Source organism: Salvelinus alpinus, chromosome 12 (assembly GCF_045679555.1).
Source record: "Salvelinus alpinus chromosome 12, SLU_Salpinus.1, whole genome shotgun sequence".
NCBI lineage: Eukaryota > Metazoa > Chordata > Actinopteri > Salmoniformes > Salmonidae > Salvelinus > Salvelinus alpinus.
In genome coordinates this window covers 47,186,151-47,202,440 of record NC_092097.1, presented here as the reverse complement: position 1 = coordinate 47,202,440, position 16,290 = coordinate 47,186,151, and the positions used below count along the sequence as shown (strand labels likewise).

Sequence of the window (16,290 nt, the reverse complement as noted above, 5' to 3'; positions counted from 1 at the left end):
CAAACCAATAAAGCGAGCAGTCTTTTATTTCAAAAACAAATATTTCTAGTAACATAACATTGTGGCACTGACAGTCTCTATGCCTATATGCTTCCATACAAATATCAAATAGAACTTAACAAATCAGTGCCAAACAGGGCATGTCATTATAAATGCATTTGCACAGATTATCTCGTAGGTTCCCTTTAACCTACCATCGACCTTTCTATCCTCAACCGACCGCGGACCTCTTTCTCTCAACCGACCCACGACCACCTCTTTCTCCCCATCAACCGACCCACGACCACCTCTTTCTCCCTCTCAACCCACCTCTTTCTCCCTCTCAACCCACCTCTTTCTCCCTCTCAACCCACCTCTTTCTCCCTCTCAACCCACCCACGACCACCTCTTTCTCCCTCTCAACCCACCTCTTTCTCCCTCTCAAACGACCTCTTTCTCCCTCTCAACCCACCTCTTTCTCCCTCTCAACCCACCTCTTTCTCCCTCTCAACCCACCTCTTTCTCCCTCTCAACCCACCTCTTTCTCCCTCTCAACCCACCTCTTTCTCCCTCTCAACCCACCTCTTTCTCCCTCTCAACCCACCTCTTTCTCCCTCTCAACCCACCTCTTTCTCCCTCTCAACCCACCTCTTTCTCCCTCTCAACCCACCTCTTTCTCCCTCTCAACCCACCTCTTTCTCCCTCTCAACCCACCTCTTTCTCCCTCTCAACCCACCTCTTTCTCCCTCTCAACCGACCATCGATCTCTTTCTCCCTCTCAACCGAACTTCGTCAAGCTTTTTGATGACAGCGTGGGACTTCTTGGACGAGGCTGCGTAGGCCTTCAGCAGCTTCTCGAACAGAGCCTCAGTGTTGGGGTGGGTGCTGAGGAAAGCTTTCTCCAGCACGTACATGTCCACTCCCTTGTCCTCAGGCAACGCCGATATGTAGCTCAGGCCAAAGTCAATGAGGACCAGCTCCGTCTCTCCGCCCGCCTTCAACAGCATGTTGGAAGTGGTCAAGTCTCCATGGACAACGTCCTCATCGTGCATTTTGGCCAGAATCTGACCCATCTTCTTAGCGAGCTGGTCCAGGCGTTCCTCTGGGCTTTTCTGGGCAGAGGAGAGCTGTGTGGATGCGATGTGGTCTCGTACGGTGATGGAGCCGACAATGTCTTCAAGGAAGATGCAGTGGGAGGTGTAGTCTACAAAGTAGACGACTGGTGCAGATATTCCTGAAGAGAGAGAGAGAGAGAGATATATATTGGTGGGGATGAGAGAGAAGGGGGGGTATAATTAGACACTAATACAGATCAGGGATATACAGGCTTGTATCTTATCTGATATGTACACTACATGGCCAAAGGTATGTGGACACGTGCTCGAACATCTCCTTCTGGGAAGGCTTTCTACTAGATGTTGGAACATTGCTGCGGGGACTTCCATTCAGCCACAAGCGCATTAGTGAGGTCAGGCATTGATGTTGGGTGATTAGGCCTGGCTCACAGTCGGTGTTCCAAGTCATCCCAAAGATGTTTGATGGGGTTGAGGTCAGGGCTCTGTGCAGGCCAGTCACGTTCTTCCACACCGAATAACAACAAAGCATTTCTGTATGGACCTCGCATTGTGCATATGGCCATTGTCATGCTAAAACAGGAAAGGGCCTTCCCAAACTGTTGCCACAAAGTTATAAGCACAGAATCGTTTAGAATGTCATTGTATGCTGTAGAGTTAAGATTCCCCTTCACTGGAACTTAGGGGACTAGCCCGACCCATGAAAAACAGCCCCAGACCATTATTCCTTCTCCACCAAACTTTACAGTTGGCAATATGCATTCAAGCAGGTAGCGTTCTCCTGGCATCCACCAAACCCTCATTCGTCCGTCGGACTGCCAGATGGTGAAGAACGAGTCATCACTCCAGAGAACGCGTTTACACTGCTCCAGAGTTTTACACCACTCCATCCAACGCTTGGCATTGCACATGGTGATCTTAGGCTTGTGTGCGGCTGTTCGGCCATGGAAACCCATTTCATGAATCTCCCGATGCACAGTTCTTGTGCTGGACTTTTCAGAGGCAGGTTGGAACTTGGTAGTGAGTGTTGCAACAGAAGATGATTTTTACGCTCTACACGCTTCAGCACTCGGCAGTCCCGTTCTGGGAGCTTGTGTGGCCTACCACTTCGTGGCTGAGCAGTTGTCGCTCCTAGACGTTTCCACTTCACAATAACAGCACTTACATTTGATCTGGGCAGCTCTAGCAGGGCAGAAATTTGACGAACTGACTTGTTGGAAAGGTGGCATCCTATGACGGTGCCACGTTGAAAGTCACTGAGTTCTTCAGTAAGGCTATTCTACTGCCAATGTTTGTCTATGGAGATCGCATGGCGGTGTGCTCAATTTTATAGAATTGTCAGCAACGGGTGTGGCTGAATTAGCCGAATCCACTAATTTAAAAAAGGGGTGTCCACATACTTTTGTATATATAATGTATAATCTGCGCTAGAACAGTATAGGCCTAGCAATCATCAACATCCTGTATTGGAAAGAATTGACAGCTGTCCAGTTCTGGACACCTGTGCAGTGAGAAGCAGCTCTGTAACTAATATTTATTTCAAGATTAAAAATGATTGCATAGAACACCTGTAGTCACTCACTACATCTTGTCCAAAGATTGCTCCCTCTGATTTTCAGTTGAATCATTCATGACAGTGCGGACTGTATACAACAGTTAATTTGGCCTATGCTGTAGGCCTGTTTTACATTCAGCAATTAGCAAGAACAAGCCTGCTTCTTTCCCCGAATAGGCTATTAGGCCTAGTATAAAAAATAAATGTCCTATAGCTTTTGCTGGGATTTCATGAGAAGAGGAATTGCCTACTGCGGAGAGGCGTGCATAGGCCTATAGACTATTGCGCACAGAAACAGCTGGAAGAGAGAGAATAGTCATGTGTAACTGAAGTAAGAAGTTACATTTTAGGCCATTCATTAGCTAAATATTAGTGCTATAGGCTAAATATTTATCTGTGAAAGTGCCTGAAAATAAAGTGAACAGATTATGAAATGGCAGATCTGTGCATTCCTCCAGGGTGGCCTAACACTGTCACACTGGTCCCCGGGCACGCAAATCTCCACTTTTGATTAGGACCATTTTAGACAAGAACATTATTCTACCTGGGCTATATACAAAGTGAAATGAGGATTATATTATTGTTATCAAGTGAGTGCACAACTGTCTATAGGCTATAAACTGCAGTGATGTAGTCTAATTTCAATAACCACTCAAACATCCTGTTTTGAAAAGAAATAAGTACATTAGCAGGCCACTCATATGGTGTGTTTTGTCAGGATGTAGTCTATTGATGTTAATGTAGCAGTATTGCTTCCGTCCCTCTCCTCGCCCCTACCTGGGCTCAAACCAGGGACCCTCTGCACACATCAACAACTGACACCCACGAAACACCCAAAAGCCGCGGCCCTTGCAGAGCAAGAGGAACAACTACTTCAAGGTCTCAGAGCGAGTGACGTCACCGATTGAAACGCTATTAGCGTGCATCACCACTAACTAGCTAGCCATTTCACATCGGTTACATTAAGACTAGATATAGGCCTATTCACTACAGTATTAAGCCTAACATTGAGTTGATGAATTATGGGCTAATATGCATACGCTTCTAATTTAGGCTATACATCTCGAGCCTATCAGTCTTCATTGTTCTGTTGCACAATTATGCCTCTCCGCTGCCTCGGCTATTCCTCTAAAATCATGTACAGTCCCAGGAAAAACCAGACTATACAAATGCTTGTTGGACACTTATTTCGACTTATTTTCTTTAGACTACTAATAGCCTATTGGAGGAGAGATGCAGGCTTGCTCTTGCTTGCTGAACATGGCATGGTATAATTTGATATGGAATCTTTTCTTAATTTATATAGACTAATCAACAATGATCATGCTCGGTCCTGGCCCCCCCACACACACACCTGGACAATATGCCATTTTAGGCGAGACAAAAAAAATGATGCCACCTGTCGTGGAAATTCATACTGAGGGAGACATTTCTTAAAACAATCATCTTTATTTAATATTGATTATTATTGCAATAATGAAGCCGTCAACTGCACACTCAAGCTATCTTGTAAAACCATACACCCAGATTTGCTGCAGGGTGCTACAGTTGAGACCATAAAACACAGCATTAGTAGGACAGAAATATCTCAGTTTGTTAAGTAAATAATTGTTAAATATCCAACAAATCAGGTAAATATGTAATTTCTGTCACACATCATAACCCGCAAAGTAGAATAGTAGCGTAGGCCATACAGTATCGGCACGCAATGCACTTTTATGAATACCCATGTAGTTACCTACCGTTTGTAAAACAGACAATTTACCATTAATCCCTGTCATTTGGTTAGCCTACATTATTTTCTGTTAATGCATGTATTAATTACAGTAATTTAGTTTTTCGGAGTGGAAACGTTATTTGCAGAGTGAGGAACCTGCTACACTTGTGAGAAACACGTGTTGGTTTATTTCAGACCATAATTTACTCGCTCAACGTCAGCAATGAGCACGTGTCTGGTTTCTCTGTCCTGTTAATGTAGACGGAACGCAGGAGACTTAGTACCATAGAAGTAGGTCCACCTGGCCTGCTCCTCGCAAATATCAACATGTAGGGAAGTGCCCAGGTCTGTTTCTCAGTCATTCTCTCTTCACCTCAAACAGAAAGTCAACGATGTCCGTTCTTTTCATCCATTCAAATTATAGTAGTTCCTCACAATCTTTCCAACACTCTCCCCCTCGATAATCAGCTTCGCTAATAAATAGGCTATGACATGTTGAGTATATTGGTTTCTATTTTAATGATTGTCAATTTCATGTTCATACTATAGCAGAGCGGTCACCTTCATACTTTTCTTGTCAATTCATTATCGTATAGCCTACTTTCGGAAAGGCTAAATTAGGCCTATAGGTTTATTACAATACTTTTTAAGGAAAGGATAAATATTTTCTCGTGTGTCTTGACTACGCTGGTGGTTGATTGACTGGTGCTTTGACTGGGGTTTGAGTTAGATTATTCGCTCTATTCTAGAGGTCGACCGATTTAATTGGAATGGCCGATTAATTAGGGCCGATTTCAAGTTTTCATAACAATCGGAAATCGGTATTTTTGGACACCGATTTGGCCGTTTTTTTGGTTTGTTTTTTACACCTTTATTTAACTAGGCAAGTCAGTTGAAGACATTCTTATTTTCAATGACAGCCTAGGAACGGTGGGTTAACTGCCTCGTTCAGGGGCAGAACAACAGATTTTTACCTTGTCAGCTCGGGGGATTCAATCTTGCAACCTTAGTTAACTAGTCCAACACTCTAACCACCTGATTACATTGCACTCCACGAGGAGCCTGCCTGTTACGCGAATGCAGTAGAAGCCATGGTAAGTTGCTAGCTAGCATTAAACTTATCTTATAAAAAACAATCAATCGATCATAATCACTAGTTAACTACACATGGTTGATGATATTACTAGTTTATCTAGCGTGTCCTGCGTTGCATATAATCGATGCGGTGAGTATCGTTGCTCCAATCTGTACCTAACCATAAACATCAATGCCTTTCTTAAAATCAATACACAGAAGTATATATTTTTAAACCTGCATATTTAGCTAAAAGAAATCCAGGATAGCAGGCAATATTAACCAGGTGAAATTGTGTCACTTCTCTTGCGTTCATTGCACGCAGTCAGTGTATATGCAACAGTTTGGGCCGCCTAATTTGCCAGAATTTTACGTAATTATGACATAACATTGAAGGTTGTGCAATGTAACAGGAATATTTAGACTTATGGATGCCACCCGTTAGATAAAATACGGAACGGTTCCGTATTTCACTGAAAGAATAAACGTCTTGTTTTCGAGATGATAGTTTCAGGATTAGACCATATTAATGACCTAAGGCTCGTATTTCTGTGTGTTATGTTATAACTAAGTCTATGATTTGATAGAGCAGTCTGACTGAGCGGTGGTAGGCAGCAGCAGGCTCGTAAGCATTCATTCAAACAGCACTTCCCTGCGTTTTGCCAGAAGCTCTTCGCTGTGCTTCAAGCCATACAAACTCCCGTGTAACCGATGTGAAATGGTTAGCTAGTTAGTGGGGAGCGCGCTAATAGCGTTTCAAACGTCACTCGCTCTGAGACTTGGAGTAGTTATTCCCCTTGCTCTGCATGGGTAACGCTGCTTCGAGGGTGGCTGTTGTCGTTGTGTTCCTGGTTCGAGCCCAGGTAGGAGCGAGGAGAGGGATGGAAGCTATACTGTTACACTGGCAATACTAAAGTGTCAAATACAAATGGTATAGAGAGAAATAGTCCTATTATTCCTATAATAACTACAAACTAAAACTGCTTACCTGGGAATATTGAAGACTCATGTTAAAAGGAACCACCAGCTTTCATATGTTCTCATGTTCTGAGCAAGGAACTTAAACGTTAGCTTTCTTACATGGCACATATTGCACTTTTACTTTCTTCTCCAACACTTTGTTTTTGCATTATTTAAACCAAATTGAACATGTTTCATTATTTATTTGAGGCTAAATTGATTTTATTGATGTATTACATTAAGTTAAAATAAGTGTTCATTCAGTATTGTTGTAATTGTCATTATTACAAATAAATAAAATGAAATAAATAAATAAAATAGGCAGATTAATCGGTGTTGAAAGATCAGTCAACCTCTACTCTATACGCCTATATGGACATTCAGAAAGTTGTCTAAAGTAGCCTGTCTGGACGCCATTTCTTTAATAACAATCAAACGCTCCTGTCATGATTTAATCTTGTAAAATGCCTATTTTCAGTAGCTTAGGCTACATTATTTATCTCATTACCGCGTCTTCTCTTTGAAGAACGGTCGAATGACCGCTGCAGTGTTTTTGACATGATGCCAATATTTCCGGAAAAGTGGGAGACAACTGATTGGATTTCGTTTGAACGGTTTTGTGCACGAAATAGGTTCTCTATTTAAAAAATATATATATATATATATATTAGTTGAAGTCGGAGGTTTACATGCACCTTAGCCAAATACATTTAAACTCAGTTTTCCACAACTCCTGATATTTAATCCTAGTAAAAATTCAGTCTTAGGACCACTTTATTTTAAGAATGTGAAATGTCCGAATAATAGTAGAGAATAATTTATTTCAGCTTTTATTTCTTTCATCACATTCCCAGTGGGTCAGAAGTTCACATACACTCAATTCAATACACTCGACTCTGAAAAACACCAAAAGAAAGATTCCCAGGGTCCCTGCTCATCTGCGTGAACGTGCCTTAGGCATGCTGCAAGGAGGCATGAGGACTGCTGATGTGGCCAGGGCAATAAATTGCAATGTCTGTACTGTGAGACGCCGATGACTGCGCTAAAGAGACAGGACGGACAGCTGATCGTCCTCGCAGTGGCAGACCACGTGTAATAACACCTGCACAGGATCAGTACATCCGAACATCACACCTGCGGGACAAGTACAGGATGGCAACAACAACTGTCCGAGTTACACCAGGAACGCACAATCCCTCCATCAGTGCTCAGACTGTCCTCAATAAGCTGAGAGAGCTGGACTGAGGGCTTGTAGGCCTGTTGTAAGGCAGGTCCTCACCAGACATCACCGGCAACAACGTTGCCTATGGGCACAATCCCACCGTCGCTGGACCAGACAGGACTGGCAAAAAGTGCTCTTCACTGACGAGTCGCGGTTTTGTCTCACCAGGGGTGATGGTCGGATTCTCGTTTATCGTCGAAGGAATGAGCATTACACTGAGGCCTGTACTCTAGAGCGGGATCAATTTGGAGGTGGAGCGTCCGTCATGGTCTGGGGTGGTGTGTCACAGCATCATCGGACTGAGCTTTTTGTCATCGCAGGCAATCTCAACGCTGTGCATGACAGGGAAGACATCTTCCTCCCTCATGTGGTTCCCTTCCTGCAGGCTTATCCTGACATGACTCTCCAGCATGACAACGCCACCAGCCATACTGCTCTTTCTGTGCGTGATTTCCTGCAAGACAGGAATGTCAGTGTTCTGCCATGGCCAGCGAAGAGCCCGGATCTCAATCCCATTCAGCACGTCTAGGACCTGTTGGATCGGAGGGTGAGGGCTAGGGCCATTCCCCCCAGAAATCTTCGGGAACTTGCTGGTGCCTTGGTGGAAGAGTGTGGTAACATCACACAGCAAGAACTGGCAAATCTGGTGCAGTCCATGAGGAAATGCACTGCAGTACTTAATGCAGCTGGTGGCCACACCAGATACTGACTGTTACTTTTTTGATTTTGACCCCCCCCTTTGTTCAGGGACGCATTATTCCATTTCTATTAGTCACATGTCTGTGGAACTTGATCAGTTTCTCTCTCAGTTTTTTAATCTTATGTTCATACAAATATTTACACATGTTCAGTTTGCTGAAAATAAACACAGTTGACAGTGAGAGGACATTTATTTTTTTGCTGAGTTTATGTCGGAGAGTAGACCCAAATATAAGTTGTCTGGTTTGCTTAATATAAGGACGTTTTTTTTTGTTTAAAAAAAAAAGTTACAATAAGGAGGCTTTATACAGGGGGTACCAGTACCGAGTCAATGTGCAGGGGTACAGGTTAGTCAAGGTAATTTGTACATGTAGGCAATGGTAAAGTGACTATGCATAGATAATAAACAGCGAGTAGCTGCACTGTGGCCATTTGATTAGCTGTTCAGCAGTCTTATGGATTGGGGATAGAAGCTGTTAAGGAGCCTTTTGGACCTACACTTGGCACTTCGGTACTGCTTGCCATGCAGTAGCAGAGAGAACAGTCTGACTTGGGTGACTGGAGTCTGACAATTTTTTGGGCCTTCCTCTGACAGCTCCCGGTATATAGGTCCTGGATGTCAGGAAGCATTTACATTTACTTTTGACACTGAAGTATATTTAAAACCAAATACTTTTAGACTTTTACTCAAATAGTAATTTACTGGGTGACTTTCACTTTAGTCATTTTCTATTAAGGTATCTTTACTTTAATTCAAGTATGACAATTGTGTACTTTTGCCACCACTGGTTTTGCTGTATGTCTAGCACGCATTTTCCGTATATGTGCTTCATTTTTCAACTGGCTAAAACACAGATAGTAAAATGAGCCAGATATTTCACCTGATGTACAGTGCATTCAGAAAGTATTCAGACCCCTTGACTTTTTCCACTTTGATACGTTACAGCCTCATTCTAAAATTGATTAAATAGTTTTTTTCTCCTCAATCTACACACATGACAAAGCAAAATCAGGTTTAGTATTTTTTTTGTGTGCTAATTACAAATATCAAACTGAAATATCACATTTACATAAGTATTCAGACCCTTTCCTATGCTGAAGCAACTTTGGCAGCGATTACAGCCGAGTCTATTTGGGTAAGACGCTACAAGCTTGGCACACCTGTATTTGGGAAGTTTCTCCCATTCTTTTCTGCAGAACCTCTCAAGCTCTGTCAGGTTGGATGGGTAGCGTCGCTGCACAGTTATTTTCAGGGCTCTCCATAGATGTTTGATCGGGTTCAAGTCCGGGCTCTGGCTGGGCCGCTCAATGACATTCAGAGACTTGTTCCGAAGCCACTCCTGCGTTATCTTGGCTGTGTGCTTAGGGACGTTGTCTTGTTGGAAGGTGAACCTTCTCCCCAGTCTGAGGTCCTGAGAGCTTTGGAGCAGATTTTCATCAAGGATCTCTCTGTACTTTGCGCCATTCATCTTTCCCTCGATTATGACTAGTCTCCCAGTCCCTGCCACTGAAAAAAAAGCCTCGCAGCATGATGCTGCCACCACCATGCTTCACCGTAAGGATGGTGCCAGGTTTCCTCCAGATGTGAGGCTTGGCATTCAGGCCAAAGAGGTCAATCTTGGTTTCATCATTGTCTGAGAGTCTTTAGGTGCCTTTTTGGAAAACTCCAAGTGGGCTGTCAGGTGCCTTTTACTGAGGAGTGGCTTCCATCTGGCCACTCTACCACAAAGCCCTGATTGGTGGAGTGTGGCAGATATTGTTGTCCTTCTGGAAGGTCCTACCCATCTCCACAGAGGAACTCTGGGGCTCAGTCAGAGTGATCATTAGGTTCTTGGTCACCTCCTTGACCAAGGCCCTTCTCTCACGATTGCTCCATTTGACTGGGCGGCCAGCTCTAGGAAGAGTCTTGGTGGTACCAAACTTCTTCCATTTAACAATGATACAGGCCAGTGTTCTTGGGGACTTTTAATGCTGCAGACATTTTTTGGTACCTTTCCCCAGATCTGTGCCTCGACACAATCCTGTATACAGACAATTCCTTCAATCTCATGGCTTGGTTTTTGACTCTGACATGCACTGTCAGCTGTGGAACCTTATATAGACAGGTGTGTGCCTTTCCAAATCACATCCAATCAATTGAATTTACCACAGGTGGACTCCAAGTTGTAGAAAAATCTCAAGTATGATCAATGGAAACAGGATGCACCTGAGCTCAATTTCAAGTCTCATAACAAAGGGTCTGCATACTTAGGTAAATAAGGCATCTGTTTTGTTTTTTTTATTAAATGTGGCAACATTTCTGAAAACCTGTTTTCACTGTCATTATGGGGTATTGTGTGTAGATTTGAGGGAAAAAATAATTTAATACATTTTAGAATAAGGCTGTAAAGTAACAAAATGTGGAAAAAGGGAAGGTGTCTGAATACTTTCCAAATGCACTGTATAGGCTAAATGTGAAGCATCCACTTGGCGTTTCCACTCACTACAAAATATGATGATGAGAGAAAGCTTATTTGCAGGCAGTGAGAGAAGATGGAACGAGATGGATTTTGGCTGACATTCTGCAACATTTCTAAATGATTAAACATTTGATGTCCATAGTTTTATGTTTCCAAAACTACAATCTCCAACACTTTACCCTTTGCGAAAGTTTTCAAAAAATTACGATGTTTAGGAGTGCAAGGTCGAATTACGTTATTGCACACATGAATTTCAGACATTCCATAACGGAAATATGCAACTGAATGCTAGAATGAGCCAATAGGATCTCACAAACTCGTGCATGGCTCTGCCCACCTCCTTGCTTGTTCTGCGCACTATGATTAATTTGCTCCCATTTGATACGACATCCTATCGTCTAGGTCTTTCTTGGGTAAGTTATTAAAAAAATCGTTGGCTAAAAGCTAGCAAGGTGGAGTCTGTGTACTTCCGTTTGTACCACAGCAAGGTAAAGCAACGCACGAGTTGAAAATATAACGCACTGCAGTACACCACAACTTAGAGTTGCGGACTGCTCCATTGACAATTAATGACTTTCGACGGAACGCAATGCATCTGGTGGACATGAGGCGTAGGTCAAGGCCGCTACGTCTCCAGTTGAGCAACACAAATTAGGAAAAAGTCCGTGGTTGATTTTGATACGTTTAAAAAAAATAAAAGTATGAATTTCGCGCGACCAGTTCTCAATTGATATAAGAGAACGGAGTTGAGTTTTCCTCAGCTACATCTTGGGCTAACACTACTCACCAGCTTTTCGACAGCGAAGTATTGAGCGCACCTCTTGCACGGTTCTGCGATGTGTGAGTTTTTCATCCAACAACGGGTGTCTGTACAATTTCGGAAACCTTTCTTTTACAATGGTTGGCTTGCCCAAAAATGACCCTCGATATACACGAGCTTCTGCACCCTGTTTTATCAGTTCTATTTTCTTAAGAAACTGCGGTAGGGCCACGCTGGTCCCGTCAACAGCCATGTTTACAAATCGCTGTATCGTCCCTCTTCCTGACAGTTGGCACAATTACATATATTTAAAACTGCTGCCACCTTCTGTTTCGGCGTAAAACTGACGAGGATCATAATTGATCGTTTTCAAGTTATCAGTCGAAATCTGTAAAAAATAATGGAGATAACGCAAGCCAGGTCACATCAAACATGTAATTCACAACTGGAAATTATAGCCCATACTGCCTACTGTGAGGTTAGTTATTAGACTGAACATTTTTATGACACACAATACGTGTTTTTCCCTACTTCTGTCATTTATATGGGCTTTGCAGCCAATAATTTATTTACATGTACTACTGTGAGGGTTTTTATTTATCCTGCTTGTTACTCTCAAGATCCCAAGGCATTAAGAAGGCATTCTTTCTTATCCCAAGGGTTCTCAGCTAAGCACTGCTTACAGTGGGTCCATGTGATCTACAATCCTGACGTTTCTAAATGCTAAAACAGATCATCAATAACCATCGCTTGCAATACGGTTTTTGAAACTTATTGAACTTATCTTTCATATTAGCAAAAATAGTATTTCAAATAAAAAAGATACTTACTGTAAAAGGTCAGATCCATACGGCTGTGTGCCTGCCTCCAGTCGACGAACTACACTTCCGATCCACTTCCTCCCTAGTTACACTTACTCACAGGTGTTTGAGCACCATAGATAGCTAATTAACACAGGTGGTTGCTTCCGTCTGCCTTCCGTAAACAAGCGCTGTAACATGGATACAGTGCCTTCGGGAAAGTATTCAGACCCCTTGACTTTTTCCACAGTTTGTTACATTACAGCCTTATTCTAAAATTGCTGAGGATTTAAAAAAAGTCAATCTACACACACTACCCCCTAATAAAAATGCGAAAACAGGTTTAGACATTTTTGAAAATGTATTATGAATAAAAAACTAAAATATCTTATTTTACATACAGTAAGTATTCAGGCTGTTTGCTATGAGACTTGAAATTGAGCTCAGGTGCATCCTGTTTCCATTGATCATCCTTGAGATGTTTCTACCACTTTATTAGAGTCCACCTGTGGTAAATTCAATTGATTGGATGTGATTTGGAAAGGCACACACCTGTCTATATAAGGTCCCACAGCTGACAGTGCATGTCAGAGTCAAAAATCAAGCCATCAGGTCAAAGAAATTGTCTGTAGAGCTCAGAGAAAGGAGCAATCGGGGTAGAAGGGCCTTGGTCAGGGAGGTGACCAAGAACACGATGGGCCCTCTGACAGAGCTCTAGAGTTCCTCTGTGGAGATGGGAGAACCTTCCAGAAAGACAACCATCTCTGCTCCCCTCTACCAATCAGGCCTTTATGGTAGAGTTGCCAGATGGAAGCCACTCATTAAAAAGGCACATGACAGCCCACTTGGAGTTTGCCAAAAGGCACCTAAAGACTCAGACCATGAGAAACAAGATTCTCTGGTATGATGAAACCAAGATTGAATTTTTGGGCCTGAATACCAAGCCTCACGTCTGGAGGAAACCTGGCACCATCCCTACGGTGAAACGTGGTGGCAGCAACATGCTGTGGGGATGTTTTTCAGCGGCAGGGACTGGGAGACTAATCAGGATCAATGGAAAGATGAACGGTGCAAAGTACAGAGAGAACGACCCTAAGCACACAGCAGTGACAATGCAGGAGTGACTTTGGGACAAGTCTCTGAATGTCCTTGAGTGGCCCAAATACAGGTGTACCCAGCTGGTAGCGTCATACCAAAGAAGACTCGAGGCTATAATCTGAATACTTCTGTAAATGTGATATGTTTTTTTATATATATATATATATACATTTGCAAAAATTTCTGAAACTATGGTTTTGCTTTGTCATTATGGGGTATTGTGTGTGGATTGAGGGGGGAAAAACAATTTAATCAAATTTAAAATAAGGCTGTAACGTAACAAAATGTGGAAAAAGTCAAGGGGTCTGAATACTTTCCGAATGCACTGTACATAATAATAAGTTTGCCTAAATAGATGACCACTAACAACTCTAACATAATTTAGAGCTCAGATAGATTGGAGGACGTCCTCCGGAAGTTGTCATTATAACTGTGTAAGTCTATGGAAGGAGGTGAGAACAATGAGCCTCCTAGGTTTTGTATTGAAGTCAAAGTACCCAGAGACGGACAGAAGCTAGCTGTCCTCCGGCTACACGATGGTGCTACCCTACAGAGTGCTGCTGAGGCTATTGTAGATCTTCATTGCAAAACAGTGTGTTTTAAATATTTGTTGACGTGAATATATTTAGTATAGTTTTATCTAAAAAGGATAACTTTTAATTTTTATGAAATTCACTGAGGATGGTCCTCCTTCCTCCTCTGAGAAGCCTCCACCAATGTACAGTAGGCCTAAAAGAACATGCAATACTTATGCAATGTTTCAGTCTGCCATCTGCAGAATTGTAATAAAGCCTGAATAATCATTAAAGATACCACTGTTTCTTAGGGTTTACATATTATCCTGGAATTTTGCCAGATTCATTAGCAATATATTGCATATCAAACATGTATATGTACATGAAGAATATATATTGTTTATGAAGAATATATATTGTTTATGACCTTTCTCCAAACATGAATGTAGTTTTTAACAGCTAATGTTTTATATGGGACATTGAATATATTTATGATAAACAAATTAGCATTTTCTTTTAGCTGCTTTACCTTTACTATATACATTTCCTCCATATAGGCACACATATGAAAATAGACACAAATTAGTACATACTGTTGCACCTTGATAGTTTTACCTTATGTCAAAACCATGATCAATTGTGTCACATCATCCAAGGATCATTCAAATGTAAACTACATTAATCCTATACTCACACAAAACATGTTAAACTCATATACCCCAAACATTTTTCTTCCCTAGGTTAAGTTTTATTGTCACGTGCACAAGTATAGTGAAATGCATTGCTATCACCGTGGGCATTCTGGGAGCTTATGCCATGAACTATATCCCGTCTGATGCCAGACATGGATGGAAATATATGTTTGGGTCAGCCATCGTGCTGACTTTGGCTCAGTTTGTCTCCATTTGGTTCCTCCCGTCCAATGCTGGAGCACCTGCAGAATGCCAAAGGGCAGGCGCTCAAAGAGGCCTTATTCGCTTCATTGAGGATCACGAAGTAGAGAATTCGGCAACCGTTTCCAACAGACTTGATAACGCACAGTACAGCATTGTTCACCTCTTTCAACGGATGGATAACATGAGGATCAGGTCTATGAAAATGTAAAGTGTTGGTCCCATGTTTCATGAGCAAATTTGTTTACATCCATGTTAGTGAGCATTTCTCCTTTGCCAAGATAATCCACCCACCTGACAGGTGTGGCATATCAAGAAGCTTATTAAACAGCATGATCAATACTCCTTGTTCTGGGGACAATAAAAAGCCACTAAAATGTTCTCACACAACACAATGCCACAGATGTCTCAAGTTGAGGGAGCATGCAATTAGCATGCTGACTGCAGAAATGTCAAACAGCTGTTGCCAGATAATTAATTGTTAATTTCTCTAACATGTCATTTTAGAGAATTTGGCAGTACTTCCAACCAGCCTCACAACTGCAGCCCAGGACCTCCACATCCGGCTTCTTCACCTGCGGGATCGTCTGAGACCAACCACCCACACAGCTGATGAAACTGTGGGTTTCCGCAACCGAAGAATTTCTGCAAAAACTGTCAGAAATCATCTCAGGGAAGCTCATCTGCAGCAGCTAATGGACTACTGCAGTTTGGCGTCGTAACCAACTTCAGTAACAAATGCTCACCTTCGATTGCCACTTGCACGTTGGAGAAGTGTGCTCTTCACAGATAAATCCCGGTTTCAACTGTACCGGGCAGATTGCAGACCGCATGTATGGCGTCATGCGGTTTGCGGATGTCAACGTTGTGAACAGAGGGCTCCATGGTGGCGGTTGGTTTATGGTACGGACAACAAACACAATTGCATTTTGTCGATGGCAATTTGAATGCACAGCTACCATGAGATCCTGAGGCCCATTGTCATGCCACTTATCCGTCGCCATCACCTCATGTTTCACCACGATAATGCACAGCCCCGTTGTCGCAAGGATCTGTACACAATTCCTGGAAGCTGAACATATCCGATTTCTTCCATGGCCTGCATACTCAGACATTTCACCCATTGAGCACGTGTGGGATGCTCTGGATCGACGTGTTCCAGTTCCCGCCAATATCCAGCAACTTCGCGCAGCTATTGAAGAGTAAGACAACATTCCATAGGCCATAATCAACAGCCTGATCAATTATATGCGAAGGAGATGTGTCGCGCTGCATGAGGCAAATTGTCGTCACACCAGATACTGACTGGTTCTGATCCACGGTCATATTTTTTTTTTTTTTAAGGTTTCTGTGATCAGATTCACATCTATTTCCCCAGTCATGTGAAATCCATAAATTATGGCCTACATTAATTTATTATAATTGAATGATTCCTTATTTGAACTGTAACTCAGTAAAATCTTTGAAATGGTTTCATGTTGCGTTT

General features: G+C 42.4%; 1 protein-coding gene and 1 long non-coding RNA gene across 2 annotated transcripts; one reads left to right on the top strand and one right to left on the bottom strand.

The window, feature by feature from the left end:
- Positions 1-8: 8 nt before the first annotated feature.
- On the bottom strand, positions 9-11,787 carry LOC139536264 (EKC/KEOPS complex subunit TP53RK-like). The gene is made up of 2 exons (XM_071336638.1): positions 11,526-11,787; positions 9-1,213 (listed from the first exon to the last, which is right to left on the bottom strand). Exons 1-2 carry the CDS (start codon positions 11,749-11,751, stop codon positions 729-731), a joined length of 711 nt encoding a protein of 236 aa, XP_071192739.1. The 5' UTR covers positions 11,752-11,787; the 3' UTR covers positions 9-728.
- LOC139536265 (uncharacterized) lies at positions 11,066-16,275 on the top strand. Its single transcript, XR_011667282.1, has 2 exons — positions 11,066-11,151; positions 15,312-16,275. It is a non-coding gene; the product is annotated as an uncharacterized lncRNA (long non-coding RNA).
- The last annotated feature ends 15 nt before the right edge of the window (positions 16,276-16,290 follow it).

Coding starts and splice junctions, on each gene's coding strand:
- LOC139536264 (XM_071336638.1), bottom strand. CDS start 11,751: ATGGCTGTTGACGGGACCAGCGTGGCCCTACCGCAGTTTCTTAAGAAA. Junction 1,214..11,525: donor ACTTCGCTGTCGAAAAGCTG/GTGAGTAGTGTT, acceptor CTCTCTCTTCAG/GAATATCTGCACCAGTCGTC.